At 42.0% G+C, this 24,141-nt stretch overlaps 4 protein-coding genes and 1 long non-coding RNA gene across 6 annotated transcripts; 1 reads left to right on the plus strand and 4 right to left on the minus strand.

The window, feature by feature from the left end:
• Window positions 1-221: 221 nt before the first annotated feature.
• Window positions 222-4,844, minus strand: LOC116776910 (zinc finger protein 93-like). 2 transcript variants are annotated; one of them, XM_061528964.1, is made up of 6 exons: window positions 4,520-4,844; window positions 4,147-4,428; window positions 3,484-3,615; window positions 3,154-3,279; window positions 885-1,007; window positions 222-760 (listed from the first exon to the last, which is right to left on the minus strand). In XM_061528964.1, the coding sequence occupies exons 1-6, from the start codon at window positions 4,697-4,699 to the stop codon at window positions 557-559; spliced, it is 1,047 nt and encodes a 348-aa protein (XP_061384948.1). In that variant the 5' UTR covers window positions 4,700-4,844; the 3' UTR covers window positions 222-556. The 2 variants fall into 2 exon arrangements, with proteins under 2 accessions (XP_061384948.1, XP_061384949.1); XM_061528965.1 differs by having other exon boundaries at window positions 4,567-4,708.
• Window positions 3,602-4,767, plus strand: LOC133320451 (uncharacterized). The gene is made up of 2 exons (XR_009753803.1): window positions 3,602-3,738; window positions 4,614-4,767. It is a non-coding gene; the product is annotated as an uncharacterized LOC133320451 (long non-coding RNA).
• Window positions 4,845-5,198: 354 nt separating the features above from the next.
• LOC133320431 (uncharacterized) lies at window positions 5,199-10,301 on the minus strand. The gene is made up of 3 exons (XM_061528907.1): window positions 10,293-10,301; window positions 9,820-10,197; window positions 5,199-6,892 (listed from the first exon to the last, which is right to left on the minus strand). The coding sequence occupies exons 1-3, from the start codon at window positions 10,299-10,301 to the stop codon at window positions 6,737-6,739; spliced, it is 543 nt and encodes a 180-aa protein (XP_061384891.1). The 3' UTR covers window positions 5,199-6,736.
• LOC116776914 (zinc finger protein 254-like) lies at window positions 10,136-13,928 on the minus strand. Its single transcript, XM_061529041.1, has 7 exons — window positions 13,584-13,928; window positions 13,235-13,516; window positions 12,484-12,615; window positions 11,525-11,659; window positions 11,114-11,239; window positions 10,778-10,900; window positions 10,136-10,567 (listed from the first exon to the last, which is right to left on the minus strand). Exons 1-7 carry the CDS (start codon window positions 13,791-13,793, stop codon window positions 10,364-10,366), a joined length of 1,212 nt encoding a protein of 403 aa, XP_061385025.1. The 5' UTR covers window positions 13,794-13,928; the 3' UTR covers window positions 10,136-10,363.
• Window positions 13,929-15,447: 1,519 nt separating this feature from the next.
• LOC116776909 (zinc finger protein 32-like) lies at window positions 15,448-20,351 on the minus strand. Its single transcript, XM_032670208.2, has 6 exons — window positions 19,989-20,351; window positions 19,543-19,851; window positions 18,523-18,663; window positions 17,148-17,273; window positions 16,531-16,653; window positions 15,448-16,322 (listed from the first exon to the last, which is right to left on the minus strand). Exons 1-6 carry the CDS (start codon window positions 20,190-20,192, stop codon window positions 16,119-16,121), a joined length of 1,107 nt encoding a protein of 368 aa, XP_032526099.2. The 5' UTR covers window positions 20,193-20,351; the 3' UTR covers window positions 15,448-16,118.
• Window positions 20,352-24,141: the final 3,790 nt, after the last annotated feature.

The following is a 24,141-nucleotide window of genomic DNA, read 5'->3' on the forward strand; positions in this document are numbered from 1 at the left end:
ATGGAGGTGAGCTCCTCGTGTTGTTTCTCCTCAAGGGAAGAGGGAAGGTTTCTTCAACCAGACGTGTTACTTTCAGGACCAGTTTCTGAACGCTCTCAACAGGCTCAGAGCAGATGAAGACTGGAAAGAACAGGAGTAAAGACGAGAGCTGCTCCCTGTATTAAGGTTTTTGGGGGTGAAATAAAGGTTTAACTGAGATTCTTTGGTTGCGAAACAGTAAATACAGATTTAAACAAACAATTTTTAATTACCTTTTTTGTTAATATATTTGTATAGATTATTTGCTTTATTGGTCAAAAACACAACAGAGCCTGGGATCATGAATCACAGCGAGTAATAATTTAAAATGTCTTGGATTAAATCCTCGTTTTAGATAATTTCAGCCCAAATCCTCATCGCCTTAAGTCTTCTCTTCGTCCAAGCCCTCGCAGTCTTCACTAGTCTCCACACCCTGGTCTTCCCGAGTGCTCCTCGCTCTCCATATCGTCCAGAAGGTATTCCTCACATCTCCTTGCGTGTCTGCTGAAGGTTCCCTCTCTCCTGTCTCGCTGATGCTCTAGAGCTCGACCCGCACTACAGGCGCCTGGTGCTCGTCCGCCAGCCCGTGCACCTTCCTCGCGTGCTCTCGTACCTTGTAAGGCTTCTGGAAGCGACGCTCACAAACCGAGCACAGATAGCCGTACCTCTTCCCCGTGTGAGTGTCGTGTTTGTGGATGAGCAGGAAGTTCTTCGATTTGAACCGCTTCGGGCACAGATCGCACTGAAAGAGGAATGTTCATCGCAAAGAGAGTTAAGTCACGCATGTTTTAGTAACCTAGTGTTGGTTTAAATCTAACCAACAACGAATTATAAGAGGTTTTTGGTATAAGGACTGTGATCTTCACCTGGTACTTGTTGTCTGGTAGATGCAGAGCGAGATGCTGAACCAGAGTTTTCCGTCTGTAGAAAGCCGCGCCGCAGTGATCACACACATACGGCCTCTCTCCTGTGTGGCGCCGCTCATGGATCTATGGGACATTACTGCCTATATCAGTTACAGCAATTATATAATAACAATTATATTAAAAATTCGTATTTTTTCTGAACAAAACTTTGTTTTTTACACCTGGTAAGGACTTGTGATCAGGCGGAGGGTATTTCGATACAGACTTAACCGATAGCAACGCAAATTAGGTGGTGAATTAATCTGGATCTGTTGACAACAGAAGATCCAGGCTCTTGGCTGTATGACCATGCACATCCGGTACCTTTGTACCTTCCTTTACCAGCTATGAAAACAATAATGACAAATCGAAACTTTTTCTTCTATCCCAGCGTGGTCATTCAGCTACTATGGAAACACTCAGTCTTAACAGCGGTATTAGAGTCTCCGACAAAAACCAGTTCTGAAGGGATCTGTTCTGAAGAGCAGCGAAGTAAAGCCGAAACAACAACCTCACCGAGATAGTCAAGTATGGGAGTCGTCTTGTTGATAGCGTTGTGAAATCACTAGACCCCGGCGTTAACAATTTTTTCACCGCATAAAGAGGGTAGAAGATTGTGGGTCTTCAAGGTAACGGAGACAGCAGGTATCATTCCGACTATACACTCATAGAAAGAATAACCTGGGTAGTGGGTATGTAAGGAAAGAAGTCTCTGTAGGACATAGGCTCTGAGAGCAAATGAGGCTCGATCTCGAGCAGTTTTAGGTAGAGGAGTTGCAGTCTTTGGAAGATGGGTGGTAACTATACTGGTGGAAGAACTTGTGGTCTCCCACAGAAAGAAGGAGGATTACCTTCAGACGTCGTTCATAGAAGAAACAAAATTAAATATTCTATCTTAGTATTTTCACAATGTGATTCTTGGGTCTAAACTCTAAAGAAATCTAACCACAATCGATAAATCTATAAATTATACCCAATTTAGTTGTTGTAGAACTCAAAGCGAAGCTCAGCAAGAAATAAGAAAAAAGCAAAGCAAATAAATAATAAACAAGCAGTAAATAAGATGTAATGATCAGTGAAAACAAACGAAGTAAACCCGGGGTGGTCGAACATACTGAGGAACAGGAAACGCTGAAACTAATCCAACCATCAGTGCATACGAGGAGTAAGAGGCATTCCTGGGAGGAAGTTCTCGCTAAAACAAATGTTTACCAAACGATTAGCATCAGTTTTAAAAATCGAAAACTTGGTCCAAAAGAGATAAAACATAGCGAGGGACAAAGACAGAGTAACAACGTGGAGGTCCTGGTAGAGGCCACATCATCAGAATACAATCTTCCATAAAATGCTCAAAGCCAAACATATTTCTGGGATGTATTCCGGCTGAACCCTGTTCCTAACTTATTAAAGTTTTTGCATGAGCGGAAGACGCTGAGCTTCATGCGATATAGGAACAAACGCTTGAATTTTGAAAACAAAACAAAAGTAAGTTAAAATTATCACATAGTCAATATGCTGAAGAAACTTTTCCGGAACCAATAATCTAATTGTTACCAACATTCAAATTATTAATACATATATATTATAAAACAAAGTCCCTCGCCGCGTCTGTCTGTCTGTTCGCGACAAACGGAAAAACTACTGCACCGATTATCAGACAGTTATCACCAGTCGATAGCGTGATTCTCGAGGAAGGTTATAGTATATAATTTGTTAAGTTTTTGTATTTACTTGTGTGTACATTAACGATATTTGTTGAAGATGTCGGGAAAACATGAGCCGTCTGAGAGCTTTTAACGAAAACTCTGCCTAAAGTCTTTGAGATATAACAAAATAAAATATGGTGGAATTGTGTATCTTGTATAGGTCTACAGAAAAGTCCGCGGTGGCATAGGTCTATACCTTAAGGATAACATACTATATCCATTTTGTATATTTAAAAAAAAATTACATTCCTAAAGCCATTTACATAAATACGGTATTAAGTCTTATCAAAATAAATAACTTCGTTTTCAAGCCTGAGTCGGTATCTGTAAATTACATTTTAAATCATTTAAATCGGGGATACCATTTGAATGTTATCATAATATAAGTTAACTAATCGTCAAAATTAAATAAGCTATTTTATATTTTTGTAAAGAGCCCGCGCGAGGCCGGGGCCGGTACCTAGTAATATTAAATCAGATGGGGCGGCGAACGTGTACGAATTGTTATCAACATAGCCACTTACTGTGAGTGCTTCCTGAGTGGCCGGTGTGTAGTCGCAGTAGGAGCACTTGTGGATCCGCTCCATGCCGTGCTTGGCCCGCTTGTGGTTCTTCAGCTCGAAGTTACTCCGGCAAGACTTCCCGCACTCCTGGGACGGAGGAGTGGTTTAAGTTAGCCGGTCAAACTATAATACACTTGGCTGAGTTAGTGAGTTGTATGAGAGCATGTTTGTTAGTCTGTCCCACAAGAACTCCTCACCAGATACTGATACAACACTCCAGTAATCCGTCACACACATACCAACACACAGTGTAACACATATGTACTTAGTGGACAACCGTCAGTCACTTACTTCACAGACCCACACGTTCTTGTGAGTCTTCCGATGTGCATCATAAAGCTCCCTGGAGGTGAACGGTTTTCCGCATGTTTTACACTTGTACGGGACCGCTTCACTTGTTGTGCCGAGAGGTTTTGTCTCCTCCTGGAAGGATCACTGGGTTATGTGACTCTGAGGGTTTCTAACAGCGGACAGTAATCACCATCATAGCACGGAACATGTCACACACAACAGGAGCACCTGGCAAGATTCAAGTTAGTACTAAACGTTAGTGACTGAACTTTACTTCCTGTGGCTCGTTAATATATAAACACACTACTCCTCACTTCCTCTTCCTCTCTTTAGTGAATATTCCTTTTTGTAATATAAAAGCAACTCGAGACTCAGTCTATCATCTCTCATACAACCTTCTATGAGTCCATCTACATTTAATACTGAATGGAAAAAAATAAATGTGGTTTTCTAACAACAATATAACTTTCAAATAAAATTTAAACCTCGCCTTTTGTCAACACTCAACAGCTGAGTGATTTCAAACCCATTGAAAGGTCTAAGGCCCGTTTGTGAATGTACAGATCTCCACACTTATCTTTATATCAACAAGTGATTCAAAGTTTCAAGTCGGGATCCAGTCCGAGGCTAACTATGTCGTGTGTACATAGAGAGAATACTCACCGCTTCTTTCTTACAGATATCGTACAGATCGGGGAAGTTGTAATTCTGATATCTGTCAATGAAGCCCATTTGTCCAAAGTCGTTGGCTTGTAAGATGTCTGATTGAGGTTCCGTCTTCACAGCTGTATTCATGGCTAGTTTTGGTACATTCTCAGTCTTCACCCTCATACCGAGACGAAGCTTTTCAGTTCTTCTACTGACTCGTCTCAGTCTTATTGCAGACCTAACCGCTCTGTAGCACCGGCGACATATTTTTTGGGATAATCCATCGTTAGGTCTTATCTATGGAATATAAAACAGTTCATAATGTAGAGGAGGCGTGCATTATAAGCCAGAGAAGAGAATATCTATTGTTCAAGGGAAATTAACTCACTACTAAACCAGTTACTAGCCGTAGTTGTTCAGATATTTTTTCCTTACTTTCGCCTCCACTAAATAGAGATCCTAAACTCCTGGTGCTACCACAGGTCCTGCAGGATCCACTGCCGAGTTCTATCTTGAAGGATTTCTTGGGTCTTGTATTCCTACAAAACATTCTCCCTCGAGAGGCCATACCGTGAATTAGAAGGAACAAAGGTTACATGAAGGCAACAGTAATCGACGCTTTTTACTTCTTTAAAATTCTTTTCTACACTTGTTTTAAGAAATAATTGAAAATATTGATGATTCTTATTTGTATATTTTACATACAAATTTGACATTTACATTTTACTTTTTTCTGAAGTAAATAGAAAGGGTTAACTGCATTCAGCCTAAGAAATATGTTGTTTAAAAGTTTGATTAGCGAAAAATTTAAAAATTATTTTAATGTTATTTCTTTCACAAAACTTATTTAAGACATCGTTTTAATTTATCAAAAATGTCTTTTTCGGCTTAATCTTCAAAGCTATAACGAAACAAGACTGTTTGTACTTTTGCAATATTCTTGTCATAGTTACCAATCTGGCTGTACGTCTTTATAAAAGTATTAATATTAATAATTATTGCTTATAAAAATATAATTATCAGTCTTTAAGAGAAAAAAATGACCATGAGTAGACAAAAAACTTTGTTTTTTCTCCAAAAATTGCTGTTGGTTTTTTTTTAATCGTTCATTAAATAAAAACGTTGAGATTGGCAAAATATTCCATAATTCCAGTAAGTTCCAAGTTATAGCAAAAAAAAATTAAGTTGTTTAAATAATCATTTGTGTAGTCGAGGAAACCTTTACCAAAATAATTTTTGTATTGGTTTTAAATAATGGCGCCCTTCTCACTTATAATAACTCTTGATCCACAACTTACTATTTACTTACTATATTTTAAGTAAAAATAGCAATTACATCTTCAATTTTTTAATTTGTAACTTTGAGCCGTGTTTAATGCGCACGGTGTATTCTTCCAATGTCAAGACTGTCTATCTTTTACAAACTACACCAACATTTAAGAAAATCCTACTTATTAAATGGAGTAAAAATAATACAAATTTGACGAAAATCTTTAAGGTGTTGGAGCGGAGAAGACTTGGCTTTACCATGAATCAGAAGCACCTCACGAATCTTCGAGTAGCTAGTGTGGATGAGCGGACTCTAACATCAAAACTAACGGCAATGGCCATGGACAAGGTCCAAACCAAGAACATGTAGAAAAGACCACATCAGGCTCGTGCCAACAGAGGTCGGTCCTTGTAGTTGTCGACAAACACGTCCACCTTGGCCAAACGTTGTTAAGGTAAAGTTGCAATGGAAAGGTCTCTGCTAGGAGTTTACTTGAGTGAGGAATGAGATCTGTATATAAGCATCATAGCACGAATTGATACAATCCTGGCAGAAGTGTGGCGAGACAGAGTGCAGACAGCGACCGTCGATATAGTTATTAGTAATACAAGTCTGGAAAGGAAGAGAGAATGAGGAAAAGAAATGAATGAAAACGATACGGCTGTGTTCGGAAACATTAATAAAAGAGCGGGAGATTTGAATGCATCGTTGTTTGTGTTGGCCTAAGATACTTTGAGTCCCGTACATCTTTAACATGGGGCATCTTGATAGTTACGTTAGGGAAGACGAGGAGTGTAAACTCTACAATGTTGGCAGCGTCATGGACTGAACGTATCGGCCTCTTTCCAAACTGAATGTTGGCAGCATTTACTTTTTAGTGCCAGCTGTGAAGTTAAAAACCAAACCAATACTATTCCAGTGTTGTGATAATATGCTGGCTACTCTTAAGACATTTTTCATACTTGATTTGAACCTGCATTAACGTAAAAGTAATTTTAATAATTTTTATTCTAATATATGACACATATATTTCTTCATTAAAAATAAAATATAGTCAGTACAAAATTAAATTAAAAATACAGCAGTAATAAAACATACAACATATGATAACAATACTCTAGCGAGTACACCCCCCACTCTAGTCGTCTACAGTCCACCCCACTCTCTGTTCGTCTAAAGTACACCCCCCACTCTAGTCGTCTACAGTCCACCCCACTCTCTGTTCGTCTAAAGTACACCCCCCACTCTAGTCGTCTACAGTCCACCCCACTCTCTGTTCGTCTAAAGTACACCCCACACTCTGTTCGTCTAAAGTACACCCCACACTCTGGTCGTCTACAGTATCCCCCACTCTAGTCGTCTACAGTCCACCCCACACTCTGTTCGTCTAAAGTACACCCCACACTCTGGTCGCCAACAGTACCCCTCACACACTGGTCGTCTACAGTATCCCCCACTCTGGTCGTCTACAGTCCACCCCACACTCTGTTCGTCCACTGTACACCCCCCACTCTAGTCGTCTATAGTCCACCCCACTCTCTGTTCTTCTAAAGTACACCCCCCACTCTAGTCGTCTACAGTCCACCCCACTCTCTGTTTGTCTAAAGTACACCCCCCACTCTAGTCGTCTACAGTCCACCCCACTCTCTGTTCTTCTAAAGTACACCCCCCACTCTAGTCGTCTACAGTCCACCCCACTCTCTGTTTGTCCAAAGTACACCCCCCACTCTAGTCGTCTACAGTCCACCCCACTCTCTGTTCGTCTAAAGTACACCCCCCACTCTAGTCGTCTACAGTCCACCCCACTCTCTGTTCGTCTAAAGTACACCCCCCACTCTAGTCGTCTACAGTCCACCCCACTCTCTGTTCGTCTAAAGTACACCCCACACTCTGTTCGTCTAACCCTTTATAAGGCAGAAGGATTCAGAGTAATAAAATAACCTGCGCTTATATTTTTGGCATGTTTTTATTTGTATAACAAAAATAAACTTAAAAGAAAAACACTAATTATTTCGGAAGTTTTGGAAAAATAGGTGGTAAAAATATTCCCACTGCCCGTCAACAGAGCCACATGCAAGCGCAATTTGAGACATTATTTTCTATGAAATTGTGCAAAACAAGGCGTAATGCAAAGAGGGACATTACACTTGCTACATTTTATTTTGCTACGCTTATCTTTGACCTTTGTGCTACACAATTTACAGCGTCGGTAAGTCTCCAACTCTGCTGGCATATGGTCACCTACGTTTACAAACCGCAGTTCTTCAGGTACAGCATTTATAGTTTTTTGATATACCTCTGGGCATGCTATGCGTGATTTCTTGCAGATATATGTAGGCAAGCTTGATCTTCTTTTTCTGCTGCTATAGCCACCAATCAACCCTCTGGCAACAGCCACCCGAAATTCTAAGTTGGTAAGCTTTTCTACTCTCGACGTTAGGGAATATAAAATGAAAGAGTTTGTCAAACTTGCGTCCACCAAGAAGTAGAATATCCGCAACCACCAGCGTTTACTTCTCCTTCCGACAGCATACGTCCCCTTCACTTGGTCAAAACGGTCGACACCGCCCATTCTTTTGGTGTATTCTTTCACAACCATAGGACAACTTACAGCTTCCCTGGTGTCATTTTTTTGCGTTCTTTGTACAGTTGTTACTTCCACTTTAGGATGAAATGCTGTTGTCAACAATTAAACCTCTTTAGTATCTTGCCACACAATAAATGCTACATCTTGTTTAGTTCTCCACTTGAATTCACCTTTTTTCAACTTTAGGCTTTTGTTTCTGCCGTTTCTTTTTGTGTTATTTTTTATTATGTTAGGTAAAATTGCTCTATTCCTTCTTACTGTTCCAGTGGCATAAATATTTTTTTCATACAAGTACTGCATGAGAGAAAAATCGCAAAAAAAGTTATCGAATGTAACATGAGACTTGAAATTTTCTTGTGCTAATTTACTTGACAATTTCTTTACGACATTAGCCCCTAGACCCTCTTCTGTTCCTTGTCCTGTTTTACCGGTATAAATTTCATAGTTATACAAGTACCCTGTGCTACTATCACAACAGCACCACACTTTATAGCCCCTTTTTATGGGCTTTAGCGGCATGTACTGCTTCAAACTGGACCTTCCTTTGAATAGTATCATGCTCTCATCTATACTTTGGGAAGAGGAATTGAAGGCATTGTTTTCAAATGATTGACTTAGTAAAGATATAAGAGGACGAATTTTATACAATTTATCAAAATTTACATCTTCTCTACTTGGTTGTTGATTATTATCGTTCAAATGCAAAGTCTCTAAAATTTTCTTGAAGCGTTTTACTGGCATAACTTCAGCTATTTCATTCACACGAAATCCGGGATCCGATGACCAATATAAATCGATATGTGGAAGAATATGATAACCCATTATAATGAGAATGCCTAAAAAAGCACTAATTTCCTGTGTGTCAACAGGCTGCCAATTTTTTATATTTTGCTGCTCCGCATACAAGTTTGTCTGAGTAACAATCAAATCGAAGACTTCATCACTAAAAAACTTTTTGAAATGCGCTACTGGACGTGCTCTCCTATTCAATAAATACCGAGGTTTTATTGTCACCTTATCAAATTCATCGGGATCTGGCCTGGATGTCCAAAAAACCTTCCCCCATGACTCATCTTCACATTCAGATTCATCAGTCAATTCTTGTTCTAAGGGTGATGATGACTGTACTATCAAAGGCTTTACTGGCTGCGAGTTATCTAATTGTGAACATAGTGCTATTGTAGATGTACCTGACTCGGAACAACTGTTAGGGGTAGTATTCAAATGAGTGGGAGAATTTTGTAAAAGGTCACTTGAATCATCAGGTGCTTCAAGTAACCGTTGTATTGTATTCACATTGAACTCTTCTGCCTCATCAGACTCAAATCCGTCTTCTGAGCCATCATCGGGTATGTCCAGCATCTGCTCAATATCATTTTCATTCAAATAGCGCGGCATCTTTCATAAAAATCTGAGAAAAGAAGGAACTAGTTCAACAACTGTACATAACACTCCGCGGGCAGCGGGAATATTTTTCCCACCCAGTAAAAAGTCTTCTCACATCTAAATACGATAGTAACTTGTAAGATATAGAAAACAACTTGTAGAATAAACATAAATACATAATAAGAAAACAGTTTCTTACCTCTTTTCAAATAAAAAATATAAAGATTCACGGAGTAACAAATTTTCTTTCCAAATTACCGCAATTTTTGACAGCTAGTGGCGCCAAAAACAAAAAATGTCACACAAACGTTTTTTCTTTTTTTATAATATTAAACCAGACCTCCTTAGTTGCCAGTGCAACAAATTAGGACTCCTTTGATAACTAACATAAAAAGATAAACAAAGTTTTTGTTGGTGGTAAATATATCGCCTCTGCCTTAAAAAGGGCTAAAGTACACCCCACACTCTGGTCGTCTACAGTATCCCCCCACTCTAGTCGTCTACAGTCCACCCCACACTCTGTTCGTCTAAAGTACACCCCACACTCTGTTCGTCTAAAGTACACCCCCCACTCTAGTCGTCTACAGTCCACCCCACACTCTGTTCGTCTAAAGTACACCCCACACTCTGGTCGTCTACAGTCCACCCCACACTCTGTTCGTCTAAAGTACACCCCACACTCTGGTCGTCTACAGTCCACCCCACACTCTGTTCGTCTAAAGTACACCCCACACTCTGTTCGTCCACTGTACACCCCACACTCTGTTCGTCCACAGTACACCCCACACTCTGGTCGTCTACAGTATCCCCCCACTCTAGTCGTCTACAGTCCACCCCACACTCTGTTCGTCTAAAGTACACCCCACACTCTGTTCATCTAAATTATGTCCATAAACCTCGACGTCCAGAGCCTTCTACGGTCTTCATGGTGCTGAAAAGGTACTCCAATGTCCCTCCCGCGTCTTCCAAGATAGCGTAGCGTCCCTTTTCTAAAGCTCAATCCGCACTATGGACCCCTGCTGTTCGTCGGGGACCCCATGGACCTTCCTCGTGTGCGCGCGCACTATATACGGCTTCTCAAAACGGTGATTGCAAACTGAACACAGGTAACCGTATTTCTTCCCGGTGTGAGCGTCGTGTTTGTGGATTTGAAGGAACTTTTTGGATTTGAACCATTTAGGGCACATGTCGCACTGTGGAATGATTAAAAAGAATTAATGACCCGTATCTTGAGAGTCTGTTTGTGTGACATATAGTTTGTGTTTGTGACAGGGACAACTACGCTGTATCTGAAGCTGTGTGATTTGAATCAAGGCAACAATTAAATACCGATGTGTTCAGATCAGAGAGAGGGACGAGGAAATTGAGAAAGGCTATTTCCTGTTGAATTAAACATGTCAGACCTGGAAGTTCTTATCTGGCAGGTGTATGGCGATGTGCTGCACCAGCGTGGACCGTCTGAAGAAGGACGAGCCGCAGTGATCGCAGACGTAAGGCCGCTCTCCCGTGTGATGTCGCTCGTGGATCTGTTGAGATGCAACAAAAGTGGTACCAGTTCATTCTTGTAAGATCTTGTAAGTATGGAATTGGAGACGGAGTATCATTAATTTCAACAAAAACCAAAAAAAAATTATCGCTGTGGCATGTTCGTGGTACAGCAAATCGTCTATTTACTAAATTTATCTCGTTTCGTTGTCCCGTTGTCCACGTCATTGGTCAACCCGTGTCAGTATACTCACGGTGAGCGCCTCCTTGGTCGCGGAGCTGTACTCGCAGTGGGAACATTTGTGTATCTTCATCAAGCCGTGTCGAGCTCGCTTGTGTTCCTGGAGCTCGTTGTTGTTCCGGCAGCGCTTACCGCAGTCCTGTACCGAGGGTCTAGGTGAATTGATGGGAGAGGCCCAACGTTGGCGGTAATGACTGAGAGACTTAGATCCAGTAATAAACATGTGGCTGATGGTGTTATAACGAAAATATCTATAAAACTTAAAATAAATTTGATCAAAAAGAAAAAAACTTTACAAACAGCATTACGTGAAATAGATTTATTTGGCAGGAATTTTTAACTCACTCAAGTTCACTGCGTAACCTAACTGGTGGAAGGTCCGGGGACTGAAAGAGATCATAATGTCCACATCATAGCAACTCACCTCACAGACGCAGTAATGCGTGTGGAACCTGAGATGCGAGGTGTAGGTGGCCCTCATCCTAAACTCCTTGCCACAGATATGGCATTTGTACATTCCGTTGGCACCGATCTGCTTCTGTATCCCGGGGGTCGCATTCTGAAAGTTTCATTGTCCCTAATCTTATTTATTGTGTACCCACATGTATTCTCTATGACGTCCTGTGACCTAGACTGTCATTCTGTATATAAAAAAATGTTAAGTTTGTTTTGTGTGTGCTTCAAAAACTCAAAATGTTCTGCACCGATTCTGATGTAACTTTAACACGACATTCAACACGCTTCAAGGATTGTTTTTAATTATTTTACACGACACTGACATACCCCTAAGAGCGCCATCGACCGGCCAAGACACTGCAGCGGCACGCGACTCGCAGTTAACAAATTAATGAACAACATAGCGGAAGCAACGATGTAAACGAGGCCTTTCGAAGGTGAAGATGTCCTCATTCCTCGAATTCCCAAGTCCTGATCCATACACCATCTCAATTTGGAGGATCGCAGTTCCCTAACAGATTGCCGTCCGCAGTCACAACTAACACAGCTCAAGGGCAATCTTTAGTAACGCGCGGTCCAGATGAGGATGTGGATCGCTCTCCACAGGGACAGATGTATAATGCGTGTCCCCGTGTTGGAAAACCAGACAGCCTCTACATCACAAACAACGGGAGAACAAAAAGCTTTGTGCACCCGCAAGTATTGACAACTAACTTAAATAAAACATTCAGTCTTCTGTTGTTAAGTTCTCAGCCATGCATCTCTTCACTACAGCCAAGCGTGTCGCATGCTCTCCCAACGACAATACTAACTCTGTAAACCAAATCAGACAACCGCCCAATCCGAACAGCAGGAAAGATTTTTTACCATATTTTCAAAAACATTTTAACTATTTAAGAATATTATGTATGGATTAAATCTACTCACTTCATCCACCCATAAATTGTTGTGAGTCTTCCGATGTGAGTCGTAAAGGTTCCTCGAGGTGAACAGTTCGCCACAAGTTTTACAAGTGAACGAGACTATGTCATTCGTTGTGTTGTGAGGATCCACCTCCTCCTGGAAGGATTACTAGCATGTAACTGGTTTTGAAGTGATATCATAAAACGGGAGAGTAACGAGTAACGAAACCACAAAATCTGGTTTCCCTTTATCACATGAATACATGCGTAAAACATGCATGCAGGTAGAGTGTATCCTGAGACAAAAATTAATATTTTTTTCACACAGAACACTATCTTTACACAATTTCAGTGTCATCTCTAATATACTAGAAGCAAAGCTGCAAAGTTATATGTATGTATATTTGTCTGTTCCTCGTACATACAAAAACAGCTTGATCTATTTTGATTACAATAATATAGCTCAGACGTCAGAATCAGATATAATTTAAGCTAGTACAGGCTATATTTAAACTGAGAGTCTATGTAAACCGCAGGATCCCTCATAGCAGATATCAAGTAAAGATATTTATTAACTAAGTTATACATTTCTTTCCGACACTTCTGAAGTCAGAAGGACAAGTATTTAGTCGGTTAAACGTAAAGTAAGGTTTTGGAAATACAGAACCCAGCTACACCATGTATATAATGCTTATTAATAATTGTTGAGTGACAGTCTCACAACTCCTGTCGGTGAAGTCCTGAGAGCTGCAGGATGACAGTAGAAATGGACTTACCGGCTCTTTCTTACAGATATCGTACAGATCGGGGAAGTTGTAATTCTGATATCTGTCAATGAAACCCATTTGTCCAAAGTCGTTGGCTTGTAAGTTGTCTGATTGAGGTTCCGTCTTCACAACCGTAGTCATCGCTAGTCTCGGTCCATTCTCAGTTTTCACTCTCATACCGAATCGAAGCTTTTCAGTTCTTTTGCTGACTCGCCGGAATCTTAGCGATCTTTTGATGAACCTGTAGCAGCGGCGACATATTTTTTGCGACAGTCCATCGTTATACTTTATCTGTGGAATGTAAGAACATTAAGAATAATTGTAAAGGACGCGTCAAACATAAGGAAGTTGAACTTACGGTTAACCCAGTCACAATGCGTAATTCTTCAGATCTTTTTTCGTGATTACCGCCCTCGGTAAATAGAGATCCTAAACTCCCGGTGCAACCACAGGTCCTGCAGGTTGCATTACCGAGTTCTATCTTGAAGGATTTCTTAGGCCTTGTATTCCTACAAAATATTCTTCCCCGAGACGCCATACTATGAATTAAAAGGAATAATGGCAACATGTAGGCAGCAGTAAAACACGCTTTTATAATATAACTAAATATAATTGTAGGTATTTTGAGTAATAAATATTTGATCTTCTAAATAGATATCCCAACTGTAACAATTGTGACCACAATATATAGGTATATATTATGTACGTTTTTGACATTAACTTTTTTCTCAAGTATAAAGAAAAGGTGTACTGCATTCAGCCAATTTTAATGTATGGTGCATGTATATTTGATTTACATAATACTTTAAGATTCCTTTAAAAAAATATTTTTTTTTAAATACAAAAAGGTCTATACTGAAATATATTTTAAAGTTATTTTGTAAACATGTACTTGTAAAAGCTAAATTGGTTATTTATATCGACATTCGACAGTAATTTGATCTATATAGTTTCAATGAGTTAGGCCAACCTTTTCGCGATAAATATTTTTTTTTTTTATAAATATTTGAATAATATTTTACTGTGTTCACTTGTTTTGTTTTATCCATTTATACTTTTTCAATATTCTTGTTATTGTAATCATTCAGGATAAACAAAAAAATATATCCCAGAGAAGAGAAAAATGAAGTTCTAAAAAGAAAATTAATAAGGAATGTATGAGTTTTTTAACTAATTGGTCCGTCTTTTTGATTAATTTATATGGCAATAATTTAAATTCCCTTTATAATAAGTTTCGGTTACTTTGCAGCAACTGTGATCACGGGCGGACGGGATGAAAATGTCCAAAAATATTAGTTTTATTTAGTTATAGTGAATTTTAAATTATTATTTAAACACCAAAGTTGTCCATCTTTCATATATTGAATTACATGCGGATAATAGTTTTTTTTATTGTTCCGGTAACAAGTGTACCCGCCACAAGACGCAACTTCCTATATATTAATATACAGCTTGGTATTAAAATATCTAAAAAATGAAGGAAACGTAACATAATAAATAATTTTATCCCCACTTGAATAAGAGAGAAACAGACTTGAAAGAGTATTATTTTATAAAGATAATTTTTGTCAAATTAAAGAAAAATAATCTTTACGGTGTTAAAGATTGACAGTCATACTACTAACAGAAAACTAGGGTAGCATCAGGGGCGTGCACAGAGATTTGGGGTAGGGTCAGCAGAATATGTTTGAAAAAAAAAACCATTTTCATCATAATTATCTTAAACATTGATAACATTCTAATAAGTTAGATAAGTTACAGCAGTCCAATCAGAACTACCAACTATATGTTATATAAATCTATCAACTACGTGTGAGCCACGGAAATACCTTCAAACGTTATTATTTATTACGAGCTGTTCATCACCGTTTTGTGAGTTTTATTTAAGTCGGAATATCATATATAATGCAGGTATATGACCACCTACCTAGCCGCCTGGGCGAGCGCAGTCACAACAATGAGTGTCGGTTGGTATAAATGAAGGCGAGGGTATACTCACAACAGTCTGGCTCGAGACGTCGCAGGGTTCGGACCTCTGCGAAGAAAGGTTTTCGTCAACCCGTCAACGAGGTTACCTTCAGGAGCCCGAGATCCTGACGATAATCATGAACTAAGGCATTTGTGACGTCAGTTATGCTGACATCATTTTATTTTAAAGACATTTATACCAGTCAAAATGTGCAACAAGGTCTAAGGACTGTTTATTTTTGAATAAAACAAATTTAATTAATGTTTATTACATTCGTGACACAACTAGTTTTTATTTATAATAATACAGTGTCGATGATTAAAAAAAATATATCAGGATTAATAAATTTAAACAGAAATAGGACTATTATAATGTTTTATTTACAATCGAATACCAGCAAGTACGTTTATATCTCTAACCCTATTGAGTATATACTGTGCGGTACACCCCCCACTCTGGTCGTCTATGGTACACCCCTCACTCTGGTCGTCTACTGTACACCCCTCACTCTGGTCGTCTACTGTACACCCCTCACTCTGGTCGTCTACTGTACACCCCTCACTCTGGTCGTCTACTGTACACCCCTCACTCTGGTCGTCTACTGTACACCCCCCACTCTGGTCGTCTACGGTACACCCCCCACTCCGGTCGTCTACGGTACACCCCCCACTCCGGTCGTCTACGGTACACCCCCCACTCTGGTCGTCTATGGTACACCCCTCACTCTGGTCGTCTACTGTACACCCCTCACTCTGGTCGTCTACTGTACACCCCCCACTCTGGTCGTCTACGGTACACCCCCCACTCTGGTCGTCTACTGTACACCCCACACTCTGGTCGTCTATGGTACACCCCTCACTCTGGTCGTCTACTGTACACCCCACACTCTGGTCGTGATAGTGAAAGTTTATCCGTGTGTCATGTCTATAGTATGATCCGTACTATGGGTCCCTGTTGCTCGTCCGGCAGTCCGTGGACTCGCCTCGTGTGCGCGCGCACCTTATTTGGCTTCTCGAAGCGGTGGTCGCACACGGAACACAGGTAGCCGTACCTCTTGCCCGTGTGCGCGTTGTGTTTGTGGATTTGGAGGAACTTCTTGGATTTCAGCCTTTTAGGGCACATGTCGCACTGCGGAGCGGTAAATAACATTATACACGTTAGACAAAGGGTTCATGAGACCTCAGATTTTGTGTGAGTGAAGATATTTTCCTATGCTTTATGGTCAGTTGAAAGATGTCTGCTTTAAGTTTTCGATTAATTTGTGGAAATATGGGCACAATATGGGCACTGTTTCCTGATTACAGGTGAATTATCAGCTGTTCAGCATATGTACTACCTGGAAGTTCTTCTCTGGCAGGTGTATGGCGATGTGCTGCACTAGCGTGGACCGCCTGAAGAAGGAGGCGCCGCAGTGATCGCAGACGTAAGGCCGCTCTCCCGTGTGACGCCGCTCGTGGATCTTTTTGACAAATCATACAAAACAAATTTTGATGGAATCGTGTTCGGTTTATTTATTTAATTTATCTTGTTCCGCTGGCGTGTCGAACACAGGCTAAACCGTTAAATGTGATGCCTTTAATAAACTTTATTTCTAATTAAGTACACCAAATACAGTTTTTCGACCAACACAATGACAACAGTTTAAAATATAATGACATAGCAAACGGACAAAACGCTATATTAAATATATATATAATACTGTCCCTATAACGTTACGGCGCTAAATAAGCGTCAAGCTCATGAAGTAAGGAACAAGAACTCAATTAATGTCAAAGTTTCGCTACAGACTTTTCATTGTTGAGGGTAACTTTGAAACGGACGGTCGGTAGTTTGTTGTTATACTTTGGATGTTATATGGGACTTCATTTAATACGCTGTCACTCCTCAGTTGATCTTTTATTGAAGCATTGTGTGTGTGTGCGTGTGCGTGTGTGTGTTTGTTTGTATACTCACGATGAGAGCTTCCTTGGTCGCGGAGCTGTACTCGCAGTAGGCGCATTTATGAATCTTCCCCAGCCCGTGTCGAGCTCGCTTGTGTTCTTGCAGTTGGTTGTTGTTCCGGCAGCGCTTCCCACACGCCTGCGCCAAGAAATGGATGAGATGGCTTGAAGCCACGGTTCGTGTAAATAATTGAGCTACTGGTTTGACTAGTGTGTTTTATGAGTTATCGACTGGATCCTGTCCTCTGACTGCTGGTATTCTACTTTGTTTAACATGGTTATGAAGTCAAAGTTGGTAATCGCACTATCCCAACAAAAGCCTTTTCCCTATTGCCATGAAGACCACCAAACCCTGAGTGGGAGAAATTACAGACTCGAGCAAAATGGTTTCATTTCTTTGCCGCGCGTATGAGGAGGGAAGAAGCGTATCACTTTGTCTGTAAGAGGATAGGTCTAGGAAAATAGGCCTGCCGGGATCTGATTGTGTGGTCGTAAAAACGGGGTGTAAAGCGGGATTACACTCGCGCGTGGAGAAGCCGCGATTTCTGTCGCGATCCACACGTGAACTATTCTCCGTAACACTTGTAAATCTTCACAGTCTTCTCTTGCAAGTCCTTTGTTGACGACAAAAAGCCGTCAATGCTCGGCGAAAGGCATCATCAACATCTACACACATAATTCGCAGTTGTCGCGGGCTTTTGCGGATATTCTAGTGTAGAAGCTCTTCCTAAAATTTCTCAAACTGTGCCCTATAATATACACAAGACTGACTCGTTTATGTTGACAAGATTGATTAGAGACATATCACAAAAACAGGTCGCCAATGAGACTCTTCCTGGAGACCAAAGACGGGAGGTCGCATTTTTCAGCATCAGCCTACAAGTGCCAGCAGTCCATCATACACGACCAGACCTGTGTTTAGAAAGAGATAGTAGCTGTTCCGGAGTAATTTATGATCTGGACAGAGAGGCGGCAGAGCCTAGCTGTGGTCAATTCACTACATCTTGAACATGGACTGGCTCGGCCGGGGAAGTACGAGCCTCTCACAGAATATCATCGTGAAGCAGTCTTTAATGGCTGCGTTTCGTTCGATGAGTGAGAGAGACGGCTGCCCTTTCCCTTTTCCACCCTTTCCTGCCTTTTTCCTTTTCCTACCCTCTCCTCTCTCCCACAATCAAGGTCGGCAATCATCCGCAACATCCCTCATGTTGCGTGTCCATGGGCGACAGTGACTACCTTCCATCAGGTAGACCGTCAGCTGGTTTGATGCCTTTGATATAAAGAAATAGAACTCTAAGGAACCCTTGAGTCCGGAGATCAAAACAGGTCATAATTCTTCCACATCTTAAAGAGCGGAACAATAATTACATGGGCTAGATCAAACTCACCTCGCAAACACAGTAGTGTGTGTGGAATCTCAGATGTGCTGTGTATGTGGCCTTCATCCTGAACTCCTTACCGCAGACATGACACTTGTACGTCCCGTTGGGTCCGAGACACTTCTGTCTACCTCGAGTCGGTTTTTGCATCTGGGACATAATAAATTTACTAATTAATTCTTCATTCAAACAATAATACCAAAATGTTGATGGGAAATCTAAAAAAGACGGTGTCATCACCTGGAACCAATGTGATATACCTTAGGATAGGAACCTTAGGGTTGGAAGAAACATGGAGAAACCTAGTGTTATATTTTGACCAGTTTTAATGTACAAAGGACATACTGAAAATACAGTGAATATCGGGTGACATGGCTGCATGGATATCATGAGAGGTGTTGGTGACTTAACGGCACTCTGGATCCTCGATAGACCAAGGACTGTTATTGCTATCCTAACATAGGGCAATCGCCGCATATATTTATAATAAGACAGAGACAAAACTTATCATCCAGGTCCATCATTTCAGGGAGAGGAGCTTCAACAGTGCCTGGGACTTGCGATCCAGGTGTAGGTTTAAGGGGCCCCTATCTAACGCGCGTTAAACGCTCACCTCCACCGTCCAAGTTCCTCTCTTTACCTTGACAAATTTGAAACCTACTAAGGCTTTTGAAGTACTTCCAAGAATGAATTGATGTTAGTTCTGGACAGGCCCTAGTCTTTAATAGGTTGTAGAGAGATTTAGTCATTATACCTCTCGCTTCACTCCTATCCCTCTTTCATAGTTTTCCACATTTCACTCATCGTCCGTGCATCGAACAATGTATACCTCATGCTCATACAAATTTACTCCACCCATAAAAGTTAAAATTAACTTAAATATTAAATGCATTATTTATTTATTTTTATTGTGTAACCAGTCCTTGGTATAATGCGGGAGATTATTAAGGCTTTCCTGAGTGATGGCTCCTACATAAACTTATTACATTATCATTAAATTTCCTTTAAGTAATGGTAATTATGTTGCACCTCTCTCTCTGACGTCTCCGGTTCCTCTTTGTAAGTGTAATTATAATAATCATAGTTCTGGTAGTCAGCATTGTATGATGTGTCTTCTCTATCGTTCTTGAGCTCCACTGCATCAGATCCTGGTTCCGTCTTTATGACATTGGCTTTTGGGAGACTTGTACCTGGATTTGAGTGTTGTTTCGATCTCACCGTCATACTGAGAAGAGTTTTTTCAGTCTTCTTGCTGATCCTTCTGAATCTTAGCGCCGTTTTGATTGTTTTGATGCAGACTGTACAAATTTTTTGTGATAATCCATCGTTGAATTTAATCTGTTAAATATATATTTATAATTACAAAACGTGACACACCAATACTATATCACTGAGATTTATGAATAATATTTAGTAATATAAACGAATAAGTAATAAATCTAGTCGATAATAACTATTTTATTCTAATAACGTACTTCTAAACCCGTTACAAGACGTAGTTCCTCAGATTTCTTGTCTTTAGATTCCGCTTTACTAAATATAAGTTCTAGATTCTTAGTGCTCAAGCAGGTCCTGCAGAATCCGTTGCCGGATTCTTTTTTAAAAGTTTTCATCGGCTTAGCTTTGCTAGAAGTCCGTCGAGACGCCATACGATTTATTAGAAGAAATATAGGCAACATGTTTAGTATAAGTAAAAATTTAACATGCTTTTCGATCTATTCTAAGATCTTCAATTAAGTTTTTGAGAAACTGTTTGAACTATATGATAAAAGAAAATTAATTGTCGATCATTACACCTACAACATTATTTTTATTTACAAACTTTGACAGTAGAGTATTGACATTCAGGTTATTTTACTTGTTTATTGGGTCGGGAATAGGTTCAACGTATTCAGCCCAATTTATTGATGTTGTTAAATGACTAGATAATGTGATACAATAGTAAAAATAAATAATGTTACATTTTAAATATTTAACTTGAGTAAATTTGTCTCTTGTTTAATTAATATACTATAAAAATCAGATGATAACAATAATATCCATGTTTTCGAATATTTTCAAGAAAATAAAAAAAATATTAGTAAGCATTTTTCTGACATGCTGTAAATTTTATCACAGTCTCTTTAAAATAATTAAATATATTTTTAGTATCCAGAACGTAATTTATAAGCATCATCACCACAAATACTCTTAACTAAATAAAACACTAACGTTTACATTTATCCATACACTTCAAACACTTCATTCAACTTTAATAAGTACTTATCAGAGGCGATAAACGCTATTAGTGAATTTGTGTCTTAATAGGCAAAACATATTATTATCAAGGACTATGGGATCCATATGTTAAAAGTGAACATTGGCGACGCTTTTAGCTAATCTGTTAATGTTGACAAAATGAACTCGTTGGAAGGTTACTATTAACATTAAACATGGTCGTGTTAATAGGGCTCACGGTTCCTTGGGAAACCAACATCCCCAAAGACCGTGACATCAAGGTCAACAAGTATTATGAGCTCACTAACTAACTCACTAGGAAATAGGAATAGGTTCGTCGTGGATTTGTACGCGGTAGAAGTGGGAGCGAGAGGTATAACAGCAAATCTGTCTACAACCTCCTAAAAGACTCCTCCTGTTCAGAACTAAAACTAGTTCATTCTTGGAATGTGGAAATTTGAAAATTTGGTTAGGTAGAGAGAGGAACTTGGACGGTGGAGGTGAGCGTTTATCGCGTTAGATAGGAGCCCCTTAAACCCACACCTGGGTCTCAAGTCCCAGACACTGTTGAAGCTTCTCTCCCTACAACGCGATGGACCCGGCACCCTCACGGCGAATCAATGGAATGATGAGTAGTTTCGTCTCTAAGGTTTAGTTGGTTAGCTCATGAGTTTATCGGGATCTCATATTTGATGTATTCTCATTTAGTAGAAATTGTTATATTCATTAGGACTATAACAAATGCAACATGTTTAACCTACTGGTATTATAAATGCTAATGTTTGTGAGCATGTATCAGGATATTTATTGTGCTTTTACAATAAAAAAACTACCTAATCGTTAGTTTTGGATCACCGTATAAGAGTCCTATTGAGAGTCTGATTCCGAAGTCGCAGACGAAAAAAGAAAATTCAAGTAATAATCCACTAAAGAGGTTTTCGTGTTTGAGTTTTTTTTAGTAAAAGAATTTATTTAAATAGTAATTAATCAGGTCTTGGTTAGATATATTTTTATATTAATTGTCATTCAACATGCGCGGATCACATAATGACATCTAAGGCTCGCGACTTCATTGGATTCACTCCCCCCAGAATGGCCCGGCTGACGTTGGAAGAGGGCGAACGCGTTCCGCCCACCGTCACGGAGTCTGAAATGGAGGCGATTCTGGCTCGCCTCCAGAGTAAGAAAAGCGCACCGGGTCCGGACGGGGTGCACGGGAGAGTTCTTGTTCTCTCCCTGGTGCACCTCGGGGAAGCCCTCAGGGAGCTGTTCGACCTCTGTCTGAGGTCCGGGCAGTTTCCGAGGGCCTGGAAGGAAGGCCGGCTTTGCCTACTCCCAAAAGGCAGCCGGCCTCTGGACTCGGCTTCGGGGGTGCGACCGGTGGTTGTGCTGAACGAGGCGGGGAAGGCCCTGGAGAAGATAATGGCCACCCGTCTCGTTCGGCACCTGGAGGAAGGCTCGGGCCCGGGACTGTCAGAGTCCCAATTTGGGTTCCGAGCCCGTCGGTCGACCGTCGATGCCCTCAAACGCCTGAGGGCGGTGACGGAAGAGGCGGAACGCAGAGGAGAGGTAGTGTTGGCGGTGTCGTTGGACATCGCCAACGCCTTCAACAGCCTCCCACACAGCGCGATACAGGTGGCACTCGAGTACTTCGGAGTGCCCCTGTATCTGAGGAGGCTGATAGGCGACTACCTCTCCCAGAGGAGGGTGGCAGTCGAGAACCGGAGGGGGTCCATAGAGTGGTGGACAGTCGAAAACGGCGTTCCACAGGGTTCGGTCTTGGGACCTGTCCTGTGGAATGTCGGGTATGACTGGGTCCTGCGGAGTCGCCTCCTCCCCGGGATGGGTGTCATTTGCTATGCAGATGACACCCTCGTCCTATCCCGGGGACGGAGCTACAAGGAGGCGGCGCGGCTGGCCGAGGTCGGTACTGATCTCGTGGTCAGCCGCATAGAGAGGTTGGGGCTTCGGGTCAGAATCGACAAGACCGAAGCCCTCCTCTTCCGCGGGACTGGGCGGAAAGGACCCCCGCCGGGTGCCACCCTTCTCATAGGAGGAGGGAGGGTCAGGGTGAGCCCGACCATGAAATATCTGGGGCTCACCCTTGACGGAGGGTGGACCTTCGTGCCCCATTTCAGGGAGTTGGGGCCGAAGGTCATGAGGACGGCAGGTGCGCTGGGGAAATTCCTCCCGAACCTCGGAGGACCCAGCGCAGCTTGCAGGCGGCTATACTCTGGGGTCTGTCGGAGTATAGCCACGTACGGTGCTCCCGTTTGGGCTGATCGACCGATGAGCCGCGGGGTCAAGGCCCTACTGCGCTCGGCGCAAAGGGCACCCGCGGTGAGGGTGATTAGGGGGTACCGTACGGTCTCCTGGGCCGCAGCGACGGCTCTTGCTGGCGATCCGCCCTGGGATCTGGTGGCGTCGGTTCTCGCCGAGGTGTTCTCTTACGTCTCGGGTAGGAGGGCTCTCGGAGAGAACCCTTCGTCAGAGGAGATCCGGGCGGTTCGCCGGCAGGGGGAGTCGCGCCTTATGCGGGAGTGGGGGGAGGACCTGGCGGGCCAGCCGTACGGTAAACGTACAACGGCTGCGCTCCGTCCGGTCCTAGAGCGTTGGATGAGGCGGAAACGCAAACCCCTTACTTTCCGCCTGACGCAGGTTTTCACCGGGCACGGCTGTTTCGGTGACTACTTGTGTCGGGTGGCCAGGAGAGAGCCGGGAGGAGGCTGCCATGAGTGCGGCGCTGCGGTGGACTCAGCCCAGCACACCCTCGAGGTGTGCCCGAGATGGGCTGCGCAGCGCCAAGACCTTGTGGCGGCGCTCGGCGGAGTGGGCTTGTCGCTTTCGAGTGTCGCGGAGAAGATGCTTGAGAGTGACAGGTCCTGGATGGCGGTGTCCTCCTTCTGTGAGACGGTTATGTCCACGAAGGAGGCATCTGAGCGGGAACGGGAGGTTGCGGCTGATGCACCCTCCCTCCGCAGACGACGGACGGGGGCGCGCCGGGGGCGATATCAACGCCTCCTCCAATAGCGCCCCTGCGCCCCGGGCTGGGGTCGGGCTGGTAACCCGGCTCCTGTGAAAGCCCGGCGTCGTCGGGGCGGTCCTAATTGCCGGGATCACCCCCTTTCTCCGAGGGAGTAAGTCCGGTCTTTGCCAGGATCGGCCAGTCGCTGGTGTGCCCTGTCGCTGACAGATCCGGGGTGCACCAACATAGCGGCCGATGGCTTTCGCAGTGGTTTTAGTGAGTAGGGACCTGCCCAGGTCGAGTCTCACACATCCTCTCCGGCCCCACCAAGGCTGGTGAGACGGCTCGTAAAAAGAGTTTCCCTGCGTCATCAAAAAAAAAAAAAAAAGGCTCGCGACTTCATTGACATAACCTTAAAATTTTCGGATTCACTACGCTTTTTTTAT

This window comes from Danaus plexippus, assembly GCF_018135715.1.
Source record: "Danaus plexippus chromosome 29 unlocalized genomic scaffold, MEX_DaPlex mxdp_36, whole genome shotgun sequence".
In the NCBI taxonomy this organism is placed as follows: domain Eukaryota; kingdom Metazoa; phylum Arthropoda; class Insecta; order Lepidoptera; family Nymphalidae; genus Danaus; species Danaus plexippus.

What these genes read in the sequence shown, in the direction of transcription:
- LOC133320431 (XM_061528907.1), bottom strand. An exon ending in GTGTGGGGTGTACTTTAGCC is followed by an intron (nt 6,893 to 9,819) that starts CTTTTTAAGGCA and finishes TGTACAGTGGAC; the next exon opens with GAACAGAGTGTGGGGTGGAC.
- LOC116776910 (XM_061528964.1), bottom strand. Translation starts at nt 4,699, where the DNA reads ATGGCCTCTCGAGGGAGAATGTTTTGTAGGAATACAAGACCCAAGAAA. An exon ending in AGAACGTGTGGGTCTGTGAA is followed by an intron (nt 3,280 to 3,483) that starts GTAAGTGACTGA and finishes CCTCCGTCCCAG; the next exon opens with GAGTGCGGGAAGTCTTGCCG. An exon ending in CCACTCAGGAAGCACTCACA is followed by an intron (nt 1,008 to 3,153) that starts GTAAGTGGCTAT and finishes AATGTCCCATAG; the next exon opens with ATCCATGAGCGGCGCCACAC.
- LOC116776914 (XM_061529041.1), bottom strand. Translation starts at nt 13,793, where the DNA reads ATGTTGCCATTATTCCTTTTAATTCATAGTATGGCGTCTCGGGGAAGA. An exon ending in ATATCTGTAAGAAAGAGCCG is followed by an intron (nt 12,616 to 13,234) that starts GTAAGTCCATTT and finishes TAATCCTTCCAG; the next exon opens with GAGGAGGTGGATCCTCACAA. An exon ending in CGCATTACTGCGTCTGTGAG is followed by an intron (nt 11,240 to 11,524) that starts GTGAGTTGCTAT and finishes CCCTCGGTACAG; the next exon opens with GACTGCGGTAAGCGCTGCCG.
- LOC116776909 (XM_032670208.2), bottom strand. Translation starts at nt 20,192, where the DNA reads ATGTTGCCTATATTTCTTCTAATAAATCGTATGGCGTCTCGACGGACT. An exon ending in CGGAGACGTCAGAGAGAGAG is followed by an intron (nt 18,664 to 19,542) that starts GTGCAACATAAT and finishes ATTATGTCCCAG; the next exon opens with ATGCAAAAACCGACTCGAGG. An exon ending in CACACTACTGTGTTTGCGAG is followed by an intron (nt 17,274 to 18,522) that starts GTGAGTTTGATC and finishes TTCTTGGCGCAG; the next exon opens with GCGTGTGGGAAGCGCTGCCG.